A 22,842-nucleotide genomic window follows, 5' to 3' on the forward strand; every position below is an offset into this window, starting at 1 on the left:
TGGTCTAAAATCTAAAATTTTAGCCTAGAAAATTTAGGTTTTAATTAAGAAACAGTTTTTTTGCTCCAACTCTTCTGGCCTAAAATTTTAGCCCCAGATTATTAAAGAATGAATTTAGATTAATTTTTTTCTTTAAGTAACTTTTTTAAAAGAAAAAATTATGTAGACTATCTTAATTTAATTTTATGAACATTTTAACCTAAATTTAGATTCTGACAAATACTGAAAAATCACTAACCGACACCATGAAACTCGTTAAACACTATGAAAAAAATATGAAACAAATAAAAGATTTTTTTATAATTACTTTAGCTGTTAGATTTAAATTTGGACTGTTAAAATTTTTTTTTACCGTTGAATTTCATCAAATTAAATCTTAACCGTTGGATTCAATGAATTTATAAATATAAAACTAAATAAAATATACATATATGATGATGGGTCAGCTCTATTAATCATGGGCTAAATCCTAGGCTAAATTTGGCTTCCATTTGAGTTTTAGGTTTTAGGCCACATTTTATGTGACAGTCCGTCCCTGATTTTAAGAGTTTTAAAGTTTTAATAAAGGATTTTACAAAAATGCCCTTTGAGGCACACGCATTATTCGAGGTTAATCGTTGTGTCGTGCCATCTAAGATTTGTTTTCTTGACATATCCTCGTAGTACTCGTCGCTACGGACGCGTGGGCGCAGATGGTGCGAGATTTGGAGTTATATCGAAGAATTTATTAACGTTTGAAATTTGGGCATTTTAGGAATTATAATTTAGTAAAATCTAGAATTTCTTTTATGAAAGTGGACGGCCTAGATTTAATGAAGAAATAAATGGATGGCTGGGATGAGAAGAAAGAAGGTTTGTGTGTGTGTGTGTGTAAAAAGAAGAAGAATAAGAAGAAGAGATTGGGCAAAACTGCCCAACTAGAGGAAGAGAGAGCAGGAGCTCCGGGAGAGAAAGGAGAGAGTGCTGGCGAAAGGGGGAGAAGAGAGAGATGAGACCTTTAGCATTCCCTTAGGACCTAGAACAAAGCCCAAGCATTGGTTGGGACAACGGAGTTGATTTGAAGACGAATTGGAACTCACCCAATTCTAGGGTTCCGCACGGATTTTGGTGAAATTGAAGTGTTTCCAGGCCAAATTGGCCTTGGCCTCAGGTATAAAGTTTACTCTACTCATTGAGATCTTCAATTCTGTATTTTTTTGAGAATTTTTTGAAATAGTTGTATTTTCAGGCGAGCCGGGGCGGCCGACCGCCACCCGCGGCGGCCCGTGCGGCGGCGCGTGGCCAATGGCCCGCTAATGTCATTCTTAGCATGTGTTTAAGGTTCTAGGTTCAGTTTTGATAATTGATGGACGTAAATTGAGTAATTGAACCTAAGTTCGTTACGATTCGTGGTTAAGCCAAAAGGTGAATCGACGATCCAACCGTCGGATTGTCACCAAACTTTGATACGTTGTAATACGTAATATTTGAGGATTATAGGAACTTACAGATCGGGAATCCGATTTACGAATCTTTCGGAATTGGAGTTGTAAGTTCATAAAATAAAATGTTAACCGTCACTTGGTTTTGGAAATTGACGGAGATCCGACCGTTGGATGGTAATGAAATTTTAGGATGTTGTCCTAGAGGTATATTGTGAACCTCTGGAAGTTATGGATTGGAAATCTGAGTTGCAGATCTTCCGAATCGAACTACATAGTGACGTGTTTTATATAAGTTATATATTATATCGATATGATTTTTGAGGTTGGATTTGATTATTGTTCTAGGCGCCGATCGTCATGACGCCTTGATGTGTTATGCTAGGGAGTTGTTGGGCGAACTCTAGGTGAGTGGGCAGTATTTCTGTTTATACCTATATACTATTGATATTTTTCCCAGAAATTGAGTTAAATGAAAGTACGTTTTAAAATGCCATGCATGCATATTATGAGATATATGAATTGATAATTGATGCATATATATGTGAATTGGTGATGTGGATGCACAGGTGAGTATCAGGTGAGTTTTATGTTATTCATGTGAATCATTGATGATGTGAATTGTGTTGAGAGCTCATAACATGCACCCCTAGTTTTAGTGCTTATATTATTCACCACACCGCACGCTCATCTTGGATCCAAGTAGGTGCATGTCGTACAGACCATGAGAGGGTTCCGACATGCTAGTCGTACAGACCACTAGAGGTAGTTCCGACTGGTAGGTGACCTTAGATTATGTGTACAGATGATTGATGAGAGAAGCACTAGAGCGTATTATTACATCATTCTTGTCGTACAGATTACTTCAGGTAGTTCCGACTTATGTGCAGAGTAGCGCCGTACAGGTCACTGTGGTGACTCCGGTTGGATTGGATATTGAGCTATAGAATTAACCGTACAGGACCAACTGCAGGGTCTCCGGTCGATTCCTTATTTCACCTGTTATATTGATGCATCCATATTCTGTTTTTGACATTATGACATGGCATACTTTCTGGTTTTGATAAAGATTGATGATTTGAGATATTTGAAGGTATATGCTATTATGTTATTTTCTGGGAAAGTATACAGGTTTTATAGCGAGGGGTTAGAAATGTTTTAAATGAAATGTTTTCGAAAAACTTTGTTTTACTTAGGGCTGGAAAAAAATACCGAAAATCCCGAACCATACCGAAACCAAACCGAAAAAATACCAAACCAAAAATCCCGAAAATTTTAGTACCGAAACCGAACCGATCCCGAATTGTTCGGTATGGGATTCGGTATTACAATTTGAAATTTTCGGTATTCCCGATCCCGAACCGAACTTTATTAATATTATATTAGGTATATTATATATATGTGTGTGTGCATGTGTCTGTGTGCGTCTGTGTGTGTGTGTTGGCAATATTATATTAGGTATATTATAGGTATATTATATATATGTGTCTGTGTGCATGTGTATGTGTGCGTCTGTGTGTGTGTGTTGGCAATATTATATTAGGTATATTATATATATGTGTCTGTGTGCATGTGTCTGTGTGCGTCTGTGTGTGTGTGTTGAAATGTGTGTGTGTGTGTGTGTGTGTGTATGTATATGCGTCAGTGTGTGTGTGTATATGTATATGCGTCAGTGTGTGTGTGTGTGTGTGTATATGTATATGTGTTGGTGTGTGTGTGTGTATATATGTATATGTGTCAGTGTGTGTGTGGTGTGGTGCTGACAAACGTTGCTTCAAGCACATGGGAAGGGATGGGTCACGCAAGGCCTTGCTTTCTGAAGACAGAGCCGTCTCTCTCTCTTCCCTATTTTCTGTCTCATCAGTCATCTCTCTACCTAATCATTTATCCCTCTCATTTTTTTTTGTCTCATCTCTCTCGTATTCTCTCTCTCTCTCTCTCTCTCTACAACCCAGAAACCACCTAACCTTTCCTTCCACCCAATCCAAAACCAAGCCAAACATCCCTACTCACTCTCTCTCATTTCATTTCGCCTCTCATCTGCCTTCACTCAGTCTCAGACTCTCCCTCTCTTTCTCGGATTTGAAGCTTAGCAGCCACCCACCGTCTAGCAATCTGACTCCGACGAACTATCTCCACTCCGGCCACCACCACACCTCATGGCTTCATCCCCACCTCCGGTTCTCTCCAGTGATTCTCTGTGTGTGTGGGATTTCGAATTGAGGTTAGGGTTTTGAATTGGGGCTTAGGGTTTCGAATTGGGGGCTCGGGTCAGGAGGAGGTCCTTCTCTTCACTCTGCTTCTTTCTCGACCATAAATCTTTCACTGATTCACTATCTATGTCTCTGATTTCAATTTGGATTTTTAATGCAGGTTCGGATGATTTTAATATTAATCTAAGACGATTTGGATTCTAATGATGTTCGGTTTCGGGAAATTCTGAAATACCGAAAATATTTCGGGAATCCCGAAATTTGGGAATCCCGAAATTTCTGTTCGGGATCGGTCATAAGATTTACGTCCTGAAAATTTTCGGTTCGGGATTTGATATGCCATTTTTGGTTCGGTATCCCATACCGAACCAGCCCTAGTTTTATTGACCCACTCAATTTTGTTTTGCGCCCCTCCATGTTCTAGATAGCAGAGCTTTGGTGGCCACGAGGAATCCAACGGTGTTCTGACAGAATTCACAAAAGTAGGACTCACCCTCGGGTGTTTCATCTTAGTAATTGTATTTTTTAAGGCTTCTGAACTGTGTAAATGGTTACGTCACTCTCACATGACGGCCAACATGCCCTCCTTCGGGACGGGGTGTGTCATTTTAGCCTTGGGTTGGGTTGAGTTGGATTGGGTTGTAGGGGAGAATAGAAATGGAAATTTGAGTTTTAGCTCAGGGTTGGAGAAGGTCTTAGTGACTCTTTGTAATTTATGCTCCATTTGTAATATTATTTTAAACAAAATAATTAATTCATATGTTTGTTCTAAAAAATTAAACTGAATTCATTAATGATCAAAATACGAATAGAAATATTAACATTAGCAGCTAATAAATTGAAAATTCAGGTGGACTCTAAGTCGTCACATTAGAAACCACCTTGCTCTTTAACGATAAAAGCAACCACAATGTGCACTCTCTTATTACAGGCTCGAGGGTAAAAATGAAATTTGGCTGACTCCAAATGAGAAGCTAAGCTGGGAATATAGTGGATAGTCCCTTCCACATCAGTGATCTTCTCTATATTCACTATATCCAAAATCTCTTTAGCATCTGATTCCACCTCCACATTTGCAAACCCCTACTCTATACAAGCAATAAGTCTGGCTTGAAAACCTCTGCCTCTGCCTTCATCACATGATACATTGAAAAGGTTATTCAAGCCAGACTTATTGCATGTGCAACGCTTTTTTCTACTTTAAATTTCCCACGTGATTCTCTTCAAGATGTTTTTTTTATCAAGTGCATTAGTGTACCATCTATAACTTGATGTTTCTAATGGCTCTAAATTGTGCATCATTGAATGCTACGTGGTAGTCTTGGAAAATTAGCTTTTATGAATGTTAGAAAGATTTTAAAATTAGTGGATAGGATTGAAGACAATTAGAAATGTCTTTTGTTTTATCTTTGTTTATGTCTCGTGATAGTATCCGAGCAACACCTTATATTAATGACATTTTTGTGTCATGATTTTCTCGCTTGGGTTTTAGACTTCAGGATGCCTTCTGTATCATCTTATGATGTTTGTGTTGGAGTTGTGCCCTATAAACTAATTTTGTAACATTTTTTTTTAAAGGGGGACAACTGGTGGTAAGCCATGGTTATCCACCATTTCTGAGGGCCAAGAAGACTCATAGAGGCATTTCAGCCTCCCCATTTCGTAATACTGAATATTATGTAATAAATCCATATTAATTAAATAATAAAGGGCAAGATTAATTTATTTTTGAGATTGGCTTTATAATATAAAGGTAGTATTCTACGAATGAATCCATTTGATTTAAGGGCAAGATTAATTTATTTATATGCTTTGACTCACAATTCTACATAACAATTTAATTGCGTAATGCATGAACTGTGTGTGTGTGTATCTATATATATTGACAAATATATGAAACATATACAATATATATATCGGAAGGTAAATATAAATGTAGGGGCTTCATGCATTATGGGGAATGTTTCCATGCTTCATGATTGTTTTAAATATCTTACTTTATTTTAAGCGTAATCGGCAGAAAACAACAAAAGCTTTTGAATTTGTAGAAGATCATTCTTTGAAAGCTGGAATTGCATTTCCAATGCGTTGTATCACGTTCAACATAGAAAAATTAAATTGATCAATAGCATGTAGATCAATTCAATAAAATAATAAATTAATCATAAAAAAAATGATTAAAACGTAATATTCCCTTGATTGAATAACAAACTCTCTTTCGCGCAGCGTCAAGAGCGTGCTAATAACGTGTTGTAGGCATAATTTACGGAACAATTATGGATGCCTTAGAAAGAAAGGTGTGGCAATAGTAGAGAGAAAGAGAGAGATGTGTAATTGAGGTGTGTTCTATTCCACCTCATTGTGCCCTTATAAATAGTAGTAGGATATAAAATCTTTATCCTTTTAGGATTACAACTCTTAATAGGTAATGAACTCCTAATAGGAATATAAAAGATATTCTTAGATCTACTAGGATTTACACAATCATATTACTAAGGGAAATTTTATTTAGACCCATTTATCCTTTTTCTACACCCAACTTATTATTTTTTATTTTGAAATTCCAAATGTGCGCAATAATTCTCTTTCTACTCCCAACAAACACAAAAAAAAAAAAAAAAAAAAAAAATTAGCAATAGGCAACTCCAGCCATTCTATCTCTTCAAACCTCAACCACCTAGTTTCTAACCCCCCCAACTCTCCATTGCCACCTCCCTTACCACCCACAACAATTTGGAAATTAGAACATTATTCCCAACAACCCACAATTAAAAACCCAAAAGAAACATGTAAATATATATATATATATATATATATATATATATATATATTGGAAAAATTAATCGTATTATTAACATATGGTCCAACACAATTAGATTCGACACGTCAACAATTTCGGCATAATTCGGACATGTTAGAAGGACTGCATGGAAGAGAGACCTATTGTGTAGCCGGTGAAAGGTCGGGAAATGGACATTGATGGCTGAGATCTTTGGGGTTTCTTTGTGGGTGATAAGAAGATGGCAATGGGGGGGGGGGATTCAAGCTTTGAACAGCAATATCAGTCAGTTTAATCTTTTGTGATTCAAGCTTGAACATGTAATACTACTAGGGGTTGCAACTATACTAATTGGAATCAATTTTATTTATTTGTTTTTCAAGCGAAATGCAGAAGGCTTAACACTTCAGCGCTTTGGGGTGTTTTACAGGTTCATTCTTTACTGATAGGAAGAAAATCTTTGATGGCTGAGCTCAGCAAAGGTATGTCTTCTTTTTCATTATGGGTGTAGAAAGAAAATTGTTGGGCAGATTCGGAATTTCAAGATTAAAAACTATAAGTTGGGTGTAGAAAGAGGATAAATGGGTCTGAATAAAATTTCTCTATTCCTAATCTAATAGGACTGCAACAAGAACATCTTATTCTAACAAAACAAAAAAATCAAAACAAAAGCTTCTATTTGTACCGGAAATATCCCTTCACCCGCCCAACAACTCTCAAAATTGGTCTCGAACACAAGCCAAGAATTTTGGGATCTCTTGGTCCTTTTGATTGAGTGCAAGCGTGCCAACTCACGGCCTAAGACCAAGTCAGTAAAGATAAATTTTTGGAGATTTTGGTTGCGCTTTTAATGATCTTTTCAAATGCGATTTTGGCCCGAGAAAGGAACCTGTCTTAGTCATAGGTTCTCCTTCCCTTTAGTGCAAGGACTTTAGAATTTGCATTAGATGAACGTTGAGATGGGTGATGTGGGTGTGAACATAATGAGCAAATGGATGTGTGAAAGAAAGTTTGGGGATTGATATGGTGAGATGAAAGGTATGGGAAGTCAAATCTCATCAACCCACCCAAACAAATTAGTCGAATGGTTAGAATGACACAATTTAGATGATGGTAATGTCACGTAGAAGGTATCAAATATGGGTCCAAACTAGAGTTTTCATTTTCACTTTTTTTATATTTCCACTAAGGGAATGAGGAAACAAATTGTTATTAAACTTGTCATTCACGAGATTCGAACCTAAGACATCTCACTTACTAATGAAACGTCACTATACCGTAATATACTAATGATATCATTATTTCTCTATCTCTCTCTCTCTCTCTCTCTAAATCGACAACAAATCTATATCTCAATTTATTGGTCTCAGATCACAGAAAGAGATGCAGAAGAGGGGAGGCATGGAAATTGGTGAGGTGTCAACTAGCGACAACAGAGGATATCCATTGGTCAAAATGAGAGAGTGTAACTTTGCTCATTACCTATAATTAGATTAGTTTGGTTTAACTACTTTAAGACAGGAATCTCGAAATTTAAACTAATCTAACAATAATCAATAGGGGTGGGCATTACTCTCACTTTAGGGGGTTAAGCAAAAATGCACACAAAATGATAAATCTAAAAATTGCTAGGTGGAAAGGAGTACTTTTTAGGTAAAAACATAAGCAACCACCAAAAAGTACACATCAACAATTTCCAAGTCCAGTAATAAAATTTAAAGTGCAATTAGCCCTTGGGATTAGCGTAAATAGTGATGAAAAACAGATTTGTCAATGGATCAGATTTTTTGTAATTAATAGGATATAGATCTGACTTCCGATCCGATTATCCGAATAAGATATGAATTTGATAATTTAATTATAAATGGAATTGGATATAGATCGAGGCTGATCCGATTTGAATTAATATACATATTATTTGATTTTTACAATATACATTTTTTTTGCTAAATTTATTTTCCATAATATTTATATTTTTTCTGTAACGGTAGTTTAAGTTTTTTATGCAATAAAAATGCACTTATACCCTATTTTCCCATTATTCAACATGAAACTTTTACTTAAAAATAAAAATTGAAGTTCCTAATGATATTTATATCTTCATAATGATCTGATATCATCCAATTCCAATGCTAATCGGATCTTAATTGACAAATCAGATCCTATAATTGGAATAGAATATGATTATAAATTGGTCCAAAATGAATCAAAACTGATCCAATCAGAATCTAACTCAATTACAAATCGATAAGAAGTCCAGTATTCAAATATGTCCAATGTAACAAAAAAATTTGAAAGTGCAATAACATTAATTAAGAAACCAAGTCTAATGGTAACCAATTTCCATGTTGGTAATTGGAAGATTTCATGCGAAATAAACAAAAAACAAAACAAATATGACAAAAGAGGGTGACTCACCTTTCATCTATCTTTGAAATAATTGATCTTCCTTTTAATCCTAATCTTTTGGAGGCATCCACTTTTGCCCACCTGCTTGTCTGTGGTAGGTACATTTATTTAATTTAACGTCACTAGGCCTGATGCGATGGCTCTGGCAATCCCTACCATGAAAATGAAGGATGATTGCATGGTAGCATGAGACTCCTGCATGCTGCATGTGCCTGTCATGGTCACGACAATTGAGTTTCAAGCAGCTCAGATCACACTACCAAATTTAAATTCCTTACGATCTCAACCAAATTGATGAATTGTGATGACTCACTAGTCACTATTGTTACATTTACAATTTCGTGAAGACTAATATTAGAGAGATTAAATTTTTAAACCAAATTTGCAAACCAAATGATATGTCACCAATATAAAATAAGCACGTTAATCAACGTTTAAGTAAAAAATTAACAACATGCTAAATTCAATGCAAGGTGAATGAACGGGTGAGATTTACAAAACGTAATATATACCTTAGTCACTTTCGTGCGCTTAAAACGCAAAGTATTGTAGTCACATCTGTTATTGACGGAGGCAGTTAATTTGATGGGAAGATATTATGAAGAGGCTATTAGATTTTCTTGATGTATTTGTGTGGCAGCAGAAAATGCAGGGCTATGATTTAATTCGCAGGGTGCATGCACTGAACCATAAATAGGAGAATTCTTCAATTTAGAGGAACATTTGGTGCTTATTAGTTATTCCTATAGCCCAAATAGGAATCCCCCAATAACTTGAGAAATGCCATTCAACTTTTGTCTTTGCTAAAAATGAGCAAACATCTTTGTCATATAAAGAAAAAATTTCCATTTGGAAGCCATATGTTTAAATAGCAACGTAAATCCCATTCAATTTGGTGTTGATTCAATTATTAGGTTAAATTTTTCGAATGACGATTTGAGTTTGAAATCTCTTCCAATATAAGGCAATTCTTGGTTGTTAATATAATGTGAACTTTACACTTATTAACAGGGTAAAAATGTACGAGCTATGAACTTTACACGCATTAACAGAATAAAAACGTGTGAGCAATTGACTGTAACAGCGTAATTTTTGTGTGAAGCAAATAATAAGGGCAATCAAGGTAGAACACGTCATAGAGTGACTTAGGTTAGTGAAGCAAGGTGTCAATTGCATGTACCAGCGATGAACGGTGGTGGACTGGTGGTACGTGTACGGACAGCATTGGCCGTCAAATGTGATGGGACATGCCTTACATTTAAACTACAGCCAGCAACCTAATACGATGACCTCTTTGACTAATTCCAACCAAACGCTCAAGATTAATATGAATCATGGGTCCCCCTAAAGTAGTTAACATCGGTAAAATGCAAAGATCAATAATGTTCTCACATTCGATTCTTGTCAAAAACGAGTTTGAATTACATTATTATTAGCTCATTATGAGACTAAACTTATCTCCTCCCCCTTAGCGTATATAATATAGTTTGTTAAAAAAAATGTTTTTAAAAATTTGGGGACTAACCAGTGAGTGAGTATGTGTTGTAATAAAGAATAATAGAATTAGAGAAAGAACGTTACGGTTTACGTGACAGAACTCAAATTAGATAGTTTAAAATCTTTGATATGTTATAAAATAGAGTAAATTTATAAATTAAATGATATGTCACAAATATGAATAAACATATTTATCAATGTTTAAGTAATAAACCAATCATCAACTTCCATATCCTTTAATTTTTAAAATTTTATTTCTAAATTTAATCTTCCTGATAGGTTTATAACTTAATTGATTATTCAGAGAATTGATCAATGCATTCGAGGTTCATTTATCCCGTCAAGGTATTCAGCTCATTGTGTTTTTGTCGAGCCAAATACGATCACTTGACTATTATTAGAGCATTTAACTTTAAAACATAAAACTGTTGGAAAAATTAATTAATTAGCAATTTAGTTTATTTTCATGTTATGATGTTTTTGATATTATTTTTATTAGGATTTCGAAATTAAATAAGGATTATGACTCCTTTCTTACTTTATAATAGATTTAGGATTTGCTTTGCTACTCTTCTAATATTTAGGATTACTTTCTTATTCGTTTTGTATTTAGGTTTTTATAAGAATCCTAATTTGTAGTCGGTTTATTCTTCTTTTTGTTTTGATAAGGCCACATCAAAATTTAAGACGTGAAAAAAAAAAGAAGAATTCTTTTATTATGTGAAAATTGGTAATTTCATCATTAAAAATCTATAATACACCAATGTGGGGATGCATTGGTGCATTGTTGGATTTTGATAATCTCAATCGAACCGTTCAAACACTGATGCATTATAAAAAAACCGTTAATTTTGTTATTATATTTTTAATGGATTGGGACTATGGTGATGATATAACACATTCCCTGGCTCCCAAAGGTGCCTAAAGGACGGACCAAACGCAGCAGAGCGATGACCGGGAGCAAATTCCCCACCGATGGGGGGACAAGAGACGGCCATCTCGAGGCACATCACGACCTACAGGCAACACCAACGAAAAAAAGGGTAATGATAAAAACATATTTTATAATAGGGTACTGCCTTTTACACATCATTTTTAACTTCATACACATTTCTAGCTTTGTAACCGTTAAATTAAACAATTAAAGTAAATTATACACAAAGTAAAAAATGGGAGTGGTGAAGTCGCTACCCTTTGTAATATAGTAAATTGTTTTATTCATGGCCCCTATATTATATCGGCAGGGTGACATGTTACAGGTAGTACCGTGTACCATGCGCGTACGTACGTCCTTTTCTTGTCCATATTTCTATCGTTCTCCTCTCCATCCATCTTGTGGCTTTAACTAGTTCACAACCTGAAAACCACAAACACCAAACCAGCATCTCTTAATTTCTTTGGCCTCCTTAAAACCTAAATCCTTTTTTTGGGGTTCGAAGGAAGCCGAGGCGATTTCTTTCTTCCCATTCCAAACAAGGGGTTAAGGCCTCGAAGGCTCTAGCGGAGAGAACGAGAGTCAAACTCTTGAGTGGGGTGCGTGGAGAGTGGATGCGCTGCTCCACCACCGCCACCCTATCTCTCTGATGTTGGCGATGTGATCTCACAACCGGGAAGGCTTGCAAAAGCATAAAAGTTTTGCTTTGGTGTTGGGGGAAACAAAGCAAATCAATCTGGCAGGTAAACGAATAAAAAAAAAAACACACTAACGTATAATTCTCAAATACTCATGTCCGTACAGGAGACGGATCGATCTTCACGTGGTGTTTTTTGTTTTCTGCAAAAAAGTTCATGTGTTGGGTAGTATTCTGGGGATTTGAGATTGTTTCTGATGCGGGTTCGTGTCGGTTTTGGAGTTGTGTCTAATGTGTTGGATTCGTCTTTTGTTGTTTTGTGTGACACAGGAGGTTTCTGAGCAAACACATTATAATCTCAAAGCTTCCACAGAGAAGCTGCATCAGATACAACTCTGGCCGTCGAATCGGGCAAGTTTTCTCGAGCCGGGGCAGGCGTTGGCGATCAGGTCTCTGGTTCTCAACCCTGTTTCGGGTGGTCTCGGTCGCCGGTCTGGTGGCTTCCCCTTGATTATGGTTAATCCTTGATCCAACCATCACTGAAAGTAGAGCTTCTCAGCATTCAATCAGACCCTTGGAATTGGAATGTGAGATCAATTTTGAAGATAATCCACATACTGAAATACAAGCGTTTTCGGGTTTCGGTCTATTTTTGAGGATTCCGAGTTTTTTCATATCGGAAATGGCAAAATTCAGTTGCTTTTCTTTAATTGGTAGGAGGAAGAAGAAGGTTAAGGTGAGAATCTCTAATCTTTTCGGTTTCTTTCTCATAACGTGATGTGTTCGATTTCTGACCTGTGATGATCCGCTGATTTTCGATCACTTTTGTGCTCGATTTTAGGGAGATGATGAATCTACAAGAAGTGGTCAAGTGGACAAGGCAATTAGAACCCTGCAAGTCAGGTTTCAACAGCAGCCTCCGCAACCGTTGGAGATTGATGGGAAATCGAAGCCGGCAACTTTCGGAGTCCAAATACCTTATGGTGTTGAGAACAAGTACTCTTCCCCTCCTACTGGCAATACAAGGAGCCCGAAAAGTCCTGTCCGGTGCATTGAAGCAGCAGAAGCAGCGGCTTGTGAAGGGGAATATGAGCACAAAGAGAGCCCCTTAGCCAAGGGAACCTTCTCTAATGATCACTCTGATCTGCAACCCAACGAAGCCAATTCAGGTGACGTGACTCCATCAAGGAAGTTGGATTTATCCGAACCTGATTCGAGCTCTCAAGGGGTTCAAAGCGGGCATCTTAGTGATCCCGGGGTTGGTAAGGCCGAGTTTTGGGCATCACCAAAGCTTACCAGATCATGCTCTAATTTGGAGACTCATAAGAAAATGGTTAAAAAGATGTCCTCTAAGATGCCTGCTTCCAAGTCTCTGTCTCTCAAAGAACTGCCGGAAATGGCTGATAGTGTGAGGAAGGATGTTGATCCAGGCAGCCCTAGTTGTGTGTCAAGCCACTACAGTGCTGATAGAGTGATGCTGAAGAAGCATTCTTCAAGCCAAGTTCTGCCTTCTCGAAGTCGAAAATTGTGGTGGAAGTTGTTCCTTTGGAGCCACAGGAACCTGCACATAACACGGGATGCAAAACCAAAGACACTTGGTCCCGTTTCAGTGAACAAGCAAGGAGGATACTCTTCAGACACACTTGAACCAAATCGAGCTATGCAGTTTGGCAAGACGGAATCACCACTATCATATACTGGAGAATTGTTGGACAAGGGGAAGAACATTGTAGATGAAAACAAGAGCTGGGATGGTTTTCACATTGGTGCGTCGGCCTTATGGCCTCAGAACCAATGGGTTGCTTTCTCGACAGAAGCCTCATCATCTTCAAGAGTGCAAGACTGGGTGAAAGATCTCAGAATACAAGCCTCCGTTGAAAAGAATGAAGATGACAATGAGGGAATCGTCTCCCCACGGACACCCCCCACTCCTGAGACTCCAAAGTCTCCTGTGACTCCTGCGACTGCTAGATCGAAAAGCGCCACATACTTCAGCCGAGGCCTTGAAGAGGATACCTTACATGCTAATACTGTGATCCAGTCTCTAAATTCTTCCTCAACAGTGGCTCACATATGTGGTATGGGCATGAAAGCCATCCCCAACATTTCATGCTTCTGCAGTCTTCGATCTGTCAACTTGTCAAACAACTTCATAGGTATGCCTTCTGCGGAAAAGAAATAAACTGTAAGAGTTAATACTCAACACACACTAGTTTTTACACCTAACTAAGTTGCTTGGCTATTTGTCCTATTTTTGCAGCCCACATTACTCCCGGGTCGCTGCCAAAGAGTCTTCACACGCTCAACTTGTCCAAAAACAAGCTCAGCGCCATTGAAGGACTAAGAGACTTAACCCGATTGCGAGTACTTGATCTCAGTTACAACCGAATATCTAGAATCGGACGTGGTAAGTCTTCAACCATCTAATTGATATCAGAACACAAGCTTTTCCCTAGTAGAGTGTATCATTCCGAATGGTCACTGACTCGGTGGATTTTCATGGTGCCAGGATTATCAAGCTGTAATGTATTGAAGGAGCTCTATCTTTCCGGGAACAAGATCAGCGATGTAGAGGGTCTGCATAGGCTACTGAAGCTGACAGTTCTGGACTTGAGCTTCAACAAGATCACAACAACAAAGGCACTGGGCCAGCTGGTAGCTAACTACAACTCGCTGCAGGCTCTAAACCTATTAGGGAATACAATCCAGACCAACATCGGCGATGAGCAGCTACGCAAGACAGTTTGTAGTCTCCTCCCAAAGCTAGTGTACCTGAACAAGCAGTCCATCAAGCCACAAAGAGCAAGGGAGGTACTCACCGACAGCGTAGCCAAAGCTGCACTTGGAAACAAAGGGTGGAACCCTAGAAGAAAAGCCAGCAAGAAGCTTAGCCAGGGAAGTGCATCGTTTAAAAAAACTCATGCCTTGCCATCGAAGAAAAGCTCATCATTTCCTACCCACGGCAACAAGAGAGGTGCAAGTGTTGTATAGGGAAACATACGCAAGACGAAGAGCATGGTTAGAGCGTTATCTGAACGCAACTCTTCATCCCGTTAGATGATTCTTCAAAGTTAGGGGACTCAAAAAAGTTTTGAGATAAAAATTTCAAGGCCTGTGTGTGTCCCTTGTCTGATGTCTTCAGTGTTTCTTCAGTGTCTGTAGGGCCAAAGGTCGTCGTGGTTTTCATGTTTCAGTTTTCCACCGGTTAATATATGCAGGCTGCATTTTTGCCCCAATTTCCGAATCTCGTTTAGCATGAGATCAGATACGTTCCCAGGCTATATTTGAAACCAACACAGATGCAGCAACCTAAACCTCCTACGTGATACATCCAAAGCAGCTACAAAAATTTGGAAAATGATTATTCGGTAGCAGATGCCAATCTCCCGTACCTGGTAGCTGGTACATTGTCGATTCATACGAAGTTGATATTTGATATTATCGACAATGTACCAAGCAGCACTGAAAAGAATTTTCGAACTTATATGATGCAAGCAAGTCGGGAAAATCCCAAACGACAAGTTTAGGGGGAGGTTTGTGTCCGATCCTCTGTTTTCAAAACTAAACAGAATAAGAAAAAAGAGAGAGAAACAGAGCAGGGGTTTGTTATTGAAAATGTGTCAAATTCCTAATCTCTTATTCATCAGTTGTTCCGAACGCTCTAACATTCCGACCAACCAAACAAGGCCATAATTGAGAGACAGCTCAGACTAATGGTTGAAGAACATTCACAAAGCTTGGCACATAGATGAGAGACAGCTCAGACTAACAGTTGGGAGATGTCCCACTAAAGAAAAATAATTTAACCAAAATTTAAAGTGGAAAAGAATTGCTGGAAAACATCATGATCATAATGCTTGCAAACCAAAACAAATCTTCGGCGTAATCTTCTGACGTTTCAAATCTTTATTTGAAATCCATGTAGGATTTGACTACTCGATTGAAACAATTCATTAACACGTAATTATTTGACGTATCAGTTGGAGACACTCGGATAATTCATTAACACAACAATACCCCAAATACCTGAGACTGGCATCCATGACAAGTCCCTGTTGACTCTGTTGTTTCCAGTGTCTCTTCGAGCTCTGAAGGGATACAAAAACCTGTTGACATTAACATTGCACATCAATTCTGGCTTGTCTTGGCCAAGAGATTCCAACTGCCAATCAATGGTTGATCTTAAAAGAAAATTGGGACACCGTAAAGATTTTTCAAGAACATACGGCATCTTGTATACAAAGTTATAAACAAAAGAGAACTTCTTATCAAAGTTATAAACAAAAGAGAACTTCTTATCTTTCAAAGTTGAAGCTCAAAAGATCACTACAGAACTTTGGAGCTCATGCTCACAAGTCATTTATTACCTGAAATCTAGTAGCAAGGAAATTATGGCATAAATGTCGGTTCTTGAAGTAAATCCTTCTTCTGCAGCAGTACCCGAATGCCACAGTTCACATAATTCCCGATTGAGCTTTTCGCATGAACATTAATTACTTAAACTCTAGCTCCAGTTGATCAACAAGACAAAAATTCCTGCTGCAACTCAAAAGCTCAGAGGCGTAATTTTCACACAGCTTCATCACAAGAATACCAATATACATTTTTTTTTTTTTGACAAATGATAGTGTGAGTGGTTAAATTGTTAAATGTTAGGTGGGAGGGAGATCGTTGGGGATCAAACCCACACCGGATTGCATAGGCATTATTGCTTTCCGCCACTGCGCTAAAACACTATCTGCCAAGGATACCAATATATGGATTATCAATGGGGATAAATAATCCAAATTTCCAAATAGTGCCCCAAGGTTACATCACATGATTTCTCTTATGACTTCAAAAACCTCAAAACACAAGATACAGTCCTGTCAAGGAAGGCTAGCCAAGCTATCTATGATGCATTGCCGATTTCGTTGTAGCCCAATTTTCCTTGAAGCTCAAGAAAAGAACTCAAGTTTTTCTTAAACCTCTTTATCATTTCATTGATCAACACAGCTCTGTCCCATTTCCTTCATATCAGCATGCTTATACAACTTCTCATTGAACACCACCTGGGGATCCTTCTCAATCAGAACCCCATCTCGGTCATAAGCATCATTCAGAAAAACAACCCAATTCATCTCCGTCCCAGCAAGATAAAACGTTCTAGGCTGCTTCAAAAGCATCTGATAAGTATGCTTAGTCAAGCTAAACTCCTCCTTGAACTCCACAACATGGTGTATGGAAGCCCTCTTCTCCAATGTCAAGCTCAAAAACTCATGCAACACTCCTACCCTGTACTTCTCGGCTTCCAGAGTCCAAAGGTCCAATCTTGATCCATCCGAATATGGCGAAACCAGCGGAAGTGAGTTCAACATGTTCAATTTCCTCTCATCCTCTATCTCCAGACCCAAATCCTTCCCATGCTTCACTGGAAACCGAAAAGCCCTCTTAACTCTCTCCTCATCCACCATGAACTCCCTCTCCAACGCGCTCACCGCCATCAACGGATCCCAATTCACCAGTTCAAGCACTCTCTTCCCATCCTCCTCAACCACAATCCTGAAAAAATTAGGGTATTTCGAAACCCTGTCCCTAAAATCTTCAGGAATTCCGAAAATCGACCTGCAATGGTAAATTTTACTCAGAGGGATACGCTTGTTGGCGGACATCATGAGCAATTTACGAACCTTGTTGACTCGGTCCAACTCCATTGAGTCGATTATGACTCGCTCCTCTTCGAGCAGAGCTTCCATGAAGTCGGTGAAGCCGATCCACATTTTATTGTCATCGTGGCGGTAGGTCTGGAAGATGAGGGGGTGGCGCTGGAGGGAGCGGGCGACTTTTCGGCCGCGAGGGAAGCCGAGTTCGCGGTAGAGCTTGCCGGCGTCGTCGAGGCGGAGGACGCCGTGGGGCTGCTTGGAGAGGAAGTCTTTGGATTTGGTGAGGAATCGGAAGTAGGCGTCGCGCTCGACGATGTGTTCGAAGTGGGGGATGAGGTTGGGTTGGGTCTGGACGAGTTTGGTCCGAGGGCTTTCGTCCTTCTTGCGTTTTTTTCTGAATTTTTTGGGCGTTTTGGTGATGAGGAAGGAGGTGGAGAACGGCGAGGTTTGGCGGAGGAGGAGTGAGGGCTGCGAGTGGTTAAGGTTTGGGAGGTGAGGTGAGGGTTTTGGGTTTTGGGTTTTGGAAAGGATGCGGCGCCAAAACGCCATGGAATTGGAAGCTCAACTGAGAATTTGAGACTCTGGAACTTGGTTATGGTTTTTAAGTGGTAATAACAAATTAGCATATCCATTTGTTTTCCTAAATTATAATTTACACCTCTATATTATATGCTAGTGTTATTCAAACAGTCTTATTAATTTTTAGTCATTAATTTTTTCCGCTTCATTTTTAACAGTCGAAAGTTAAAAAGATGAATGACAAATAAAAATAAGTAGTTGAATAGCACTTCTCTAAGTAATACTAAAACCTAATAATTAAAAAAATATACAGCAATTTGGAATAATAGCACTTTTGCATACTACACACTATGACTTACACTAATTTGGAACCAGAATTAAAATAAGGAATTTTTTTTTGAAATGTCATATAAACTTGTTTATATTTCAATTTGTCATATAAACTAAAATTTTAAGCAATTTATCATACCAACTTTACAAAATCATTAATTTGTCCTCTCACCCTAACTCCTTTAAATTTTTCATTCAATATAAGTCATGTGCCTCACACAATACTTGTGTTTGGGGTTATTTAGGTCATTTTAACATCTTTTCACAATTTTTTTTTTACTTTTCTTTAGTACAAACACTTGAATTATTTTTTTATTTATTTAGCGCATATGCATCTACAACTATATTTATGGCGCAAAATGTCAACTTGTTTCTCATTTATAAAGTCCATATGAAATTATGTCTTCATGACATGCTAAAATGCAAACTCCCACTTGTGTATCATTACATATTTGGAATAACCAGAAGATAGTGCATTGCATGATCATTTCATTGTTATCATATAAAAAATATTGTTCCATTGCCTGAGAAACCCTACAGTTTTTGTTGAATACAACTTGATAAAAGGGAAGTAAGGTATTAAAATGACCAAAATAATCCTAAACACAAGTCATGTGCGAGGCACATAACTTATATTGGATGGAAAACTTAATGGAGTTAGGGAGAGATGACAAATTAATGATTTCAAAAAGTTAGTATGACAAATTGCTTAAAATTTAAGTTTATATGACAAATTAAAAAATGGGTACAAATTCATATAACATTGCAAAAAAATTTCCTTAAAATAAATAATAAATAATTTTCACTTTACTATCTTCAAGTGATGTGACAAGCCTATGACCTCACCAAAAATATTACTATTGTGGCTTATTTTAATCCGATAAGGGAGAGGGGACCGGCGGCACAGAGAGAGAATAGAGAGAGATATGTTTGTAGAGGATGTGTTATTCCCCTTAGACAATGCTTTATTTATAGTAATAAGGGAGGGAAGAATCATTATCCTCTAAGGAGTACAAGTCTTAGTATGGAAGAATAACTTGTATAAATCGAATCTAGGATTTACATAATCACACTTAAATACAAAGTTTATAGCAGTCCCAAGTAGATTCAACATCATGTAGAGTTGAGGAAGTCAACTCGTCGACACTGATTTTGGAAACATGCTAGTTTTAATGTAAAGCAAGAACTTGCATATGGAACTAAGTCTCACAAAAAACTCAATGGCTATGGTAAAACCCGAGTATGGACAAAATCCATAGTCTAAGGAAAAATGCATGAGAAATGCAAAGTCAAATAAAACGTCTACGCGACGTCATTAGGGATATGACCAATCGTTAAAACCTCGTTAGGTAATAAAAACCCAGTGAAAAAAATGTTCCTAATCGTTAGGTAAAATAGTACATTAAGATCAAGCAAGCATACTTCAAGATACTCCCCCTGAGTTTGACATAATTCCAAAGAGAACTAATATTGTTACAACTTAGAAAGTTTACTCATACATATTCCTTGAACAAGCTTCTAAAACGTCGCATTTGGTAGTGATTTGGTGAAGAGGTCGGCAAAATTGTCTTGTGAACGGATTTGCATGACTTCAATCTTCTAATGCTCTTGTTGTTGATATGAGAAGAAGAACTTCAGTGCAATATGCTTCATGTTGTCTCCTTTGATGTAACCCTTATTGAGCTATTCGATGCACGTTGCATTGTCTTCATAGATCATTGTCGGGACGTCAACGGTGGAGTAAAGATCGCAGGAGCTTCGAATATGGCTTACAACTGCTCTCAACCAGAAACATTCCCGAGTTGCTTCGTGTAAAGCCAGAATTTCAGCATGGTTAGACGAAATGGCAACTAAGGTCTGTTTAGTTAAGCTCCAAGAGAATGTGATGCCTCCAATGGTAAAGATATAACCCGTTTGAGAATGGGCCTTGTGCATATTAGATAAGTATCCTGCGTCGGTATAACCAACAAGGCAAGAATCAACTCGAGATAAGGGGGTGCAACATCACTCGAGGATCTGTAGGGATAGAACAAACCCAGATCCGTAGTACCCTTAAGGTAATATAAGATGTCTTTAACACTAGTCCAGTGTCTGCGTGTAGGTGCATTGCCGTATCTTGTCAAAAGATTAATAGCGAAGGTGATGTTGGGTCTAGTGCATTGACCTAAGTACAATAAAGCGCCTATCACACTTAGACAAGGAACTTCAGGCTCTAAAACCTCTTCATCATCCTCATTCGGACGAAATATATCTCGTTTTGCATATAATGATCAAATGATCATAGGAGTACTCGAAAGCTTCACTTTATCCTCATTAAAGCGACAACACATTTTGGGTGTAGTTTGATTGATGTACTTAGATTCCATCTGAAAGGTGTTTTATCTCGAGACCGAGACAATATCAAGTCTTTCCTAGATCTTTCATCTCAAATTCCAACTTAAGGTGCGCGGGACAGTTCTCTCTAACTCTTCAAGAGTTCCAATGAGGTTCATGTTGTTGACATAACTAAAACAATCGCAAAATCGGAATGTGACTTCTTAATGAACACACAAGGGCATAGTTCATTGTTCACATATCCTTGACTCGTCAGATACTCACTCAAATGGTTATACCACATTCTTCCGAATTGCTTCAAACCGTATAGTGAACGCCTCAGCCGAATTGAGAGTGTGTTCCAAGGTTGGAAATATTTAATCCAATCAATGTAAGTCCTTCGGGAACTTTCATATAAATTTTCGTATTAAAATCCTCATAGAGATACATAGTTACTACGTCCATCAGTTGCATACGCAGTTATTATGTCCATAACATGTGTGTTTGTACCATACTTGACTAATCCCGAAACTACTGAGCACCGGTCAACGTTATACCGTCAAGGACCCAGAAGAGCTTCCCTTCAACCAGGAGGCCAATCACAATGCGACACGTGTCGACATCAGAAGCCAATCACAGCTCGACACGTGTCAACATCAGAAGCCAATCACAACACGACACGTGTCAATGTTAGAACAAAACTAGAAACTCTCTTCTATAAATAGGGATCATTCTCCCACAATAATCTCTAATGTCATTTTGTACTAAACTATTCACTAGAACTCACAAAATGAGAGCTTGAACCTATGTATTTGTGTAAACCCTTCACAATTAATGAGAACTCCTCTACTCCGTGGACGTAGCCGATCTGGGTGAACCACGTACATCTTGTGTTTGCTTCCCTGTCCCTATTCATTTACGTACTTATCTTCACTAGTGATCGAAGCAACCAAGCGAATGTCACAAACCTGACACTTTCTGTTGTACCAAAGTCCTCGCTGATTTTGTGCATCAACATTTGGCGACGTCTGTGGGAAATCGACACTTATTCCCACTCTCTTCAGCTTTGTCAAGCTGGTTTCCACCACTCGTACACTTTCTTTTGGCCAAACATCTCTCTCCAACATGGGGAGCGAAAGAAGCCATAGCACACAGAATGACACCCCCATTGGACCTAGTATGAAGCAACGAAAGCAGGAAGGAAATAGAGTTACTCTTCAAGCTAAAGTCGATGAGTTAGAAGCTCAGAACAACAAGATAGTGATGAGGAACGAGGTCCTCCAAGAGCAGTATGAAAAACTTTTTGAGATGCTTCACGAGGCTAGGCATGCTCAAGCACACAAGCTCGTCGCCCCTGCTGAGGTCAACAATCATCTGAATGCCCCCCAACACGGAGGGTCACCGATATCCAACACGGACATCCCTGATAGGGATCGAGCTACACATCAATGTGATAATCAACATGAGACTTCTCTCAACCCAGCTGCTTCAACCTGAAGCATAAGGAGTAGAGGAAAGCACATCCTCACAGAAGGAGTGGAAGGATCAAAAGTCGTCTATCGCGATTGTCGAGACTTCCTAAAGCAACGTCGAGAGAATCCCATCCACATAAGCTCGAAGATCAATGACCCAAGAGTTTCTGAAAGACTCGGTCCTCTCCCACGACCCAGGCCAGCAGTTAATCTAAGGAATGGGCAACAAGTCCCAGAAGAACATGAAGGTACAGGGGACTCGAAAATGTTCCGACATACTCACTCTAGAAGTCAGTGTGACGAGTCCAAGGAAAAATCATGCTATCTTGATCAAACTTTCCTACTTCCAAGAGGCGATGGGGACTTACGGAAGAAAACTTCAGTGATGCACAACTCCACTCAGGACCCCCTCGTCCTACAGCTCCTGGAAGAAGTAAACAAGTTGAAGGCTGAACGTCAAGCCGAGATACCTGACTGGAACCAACCCAGGCATGGCCCCATCACAAGAAGGATCCTCAACACCCCCCTCCAAGCAAAGACAAAGCAGAAGCTTGGCTTACAACTCTATACTGGAAAGGAAGACCCGATTGAACACCTTAACCTCTTTGAGTCCATCATGGTATACCGGAGACACACCGACGAAGAACGGTGCCTTCTCTTCCCCTCCACCCTCTCT

The 22,842-nt window shown here is 38.5% G+C and overlaps 2 protein-coding genes across 2 annotated transcripts; one reads left to right on the plus strand and one right to left on the minus strand.

Moving 5' to 3' along the window:
- Window positions 1–11,657: 11,657 nt before the first annotated feature.
- On the plus strand, window positions 11,658–15,126 carry LOC126601689 (uncharacterized). The gene is made up of 4 exons (XM_050268431.1): window positions 11,658–12,626; window positions 12,732–14,046; window positions 14,151–14,297; window positions 14,400–15,126. The coding sequence occupies exons 1-4, from the start codon at window positions 12,573–12,575 to the stop codon at window positions 14,879–14,881; spliced, it is 1,998 nt and encodes a 665-aa protein (XP_050124388.1). The 5' UTR covers window positions 11,658–12,572; the 3' UTR covers window positions 14,882–15,126.
- A 1,499-nt stretch (window positions 15,127–16,625) lies between these two features.
- LOC126601690 (protein WHAT'S THIS FACTOR 1 homolog, chloroplastic-like) lies at window positions 16,626–18,153 on the minus strand. Its single transcript, XM_050268432.1, has one exon. The coding sequence runs from the start codon at window positions 18,079–18,081 to the stop codon at window positions 16,870–16,872; it is 1,212 nt and encodes a 403-aa protein (XP_050124389.1). The 5' UTR covers window positions 18,082–18,153; the 3' UTR covers window positions 16,626–16,869.
- Window positions 18,154–22,842: the final 4,689 nt, after the last annotated feature.

This window comes from Malus sylvestris, chromosome 15 (genome assembly GCF_916048215.2).
Source record: "Malus sylvestris chromosome 15, drMalSylv7.2, whole genome shotgun sequence".
In the NCBI taxonomy this organism is placed as follows: Eukaryota; Viridiplantae; Streptophyta; class Magnoliopsida; order Rosales; family Rosaceae; genus Malus; species Malus sylvestris.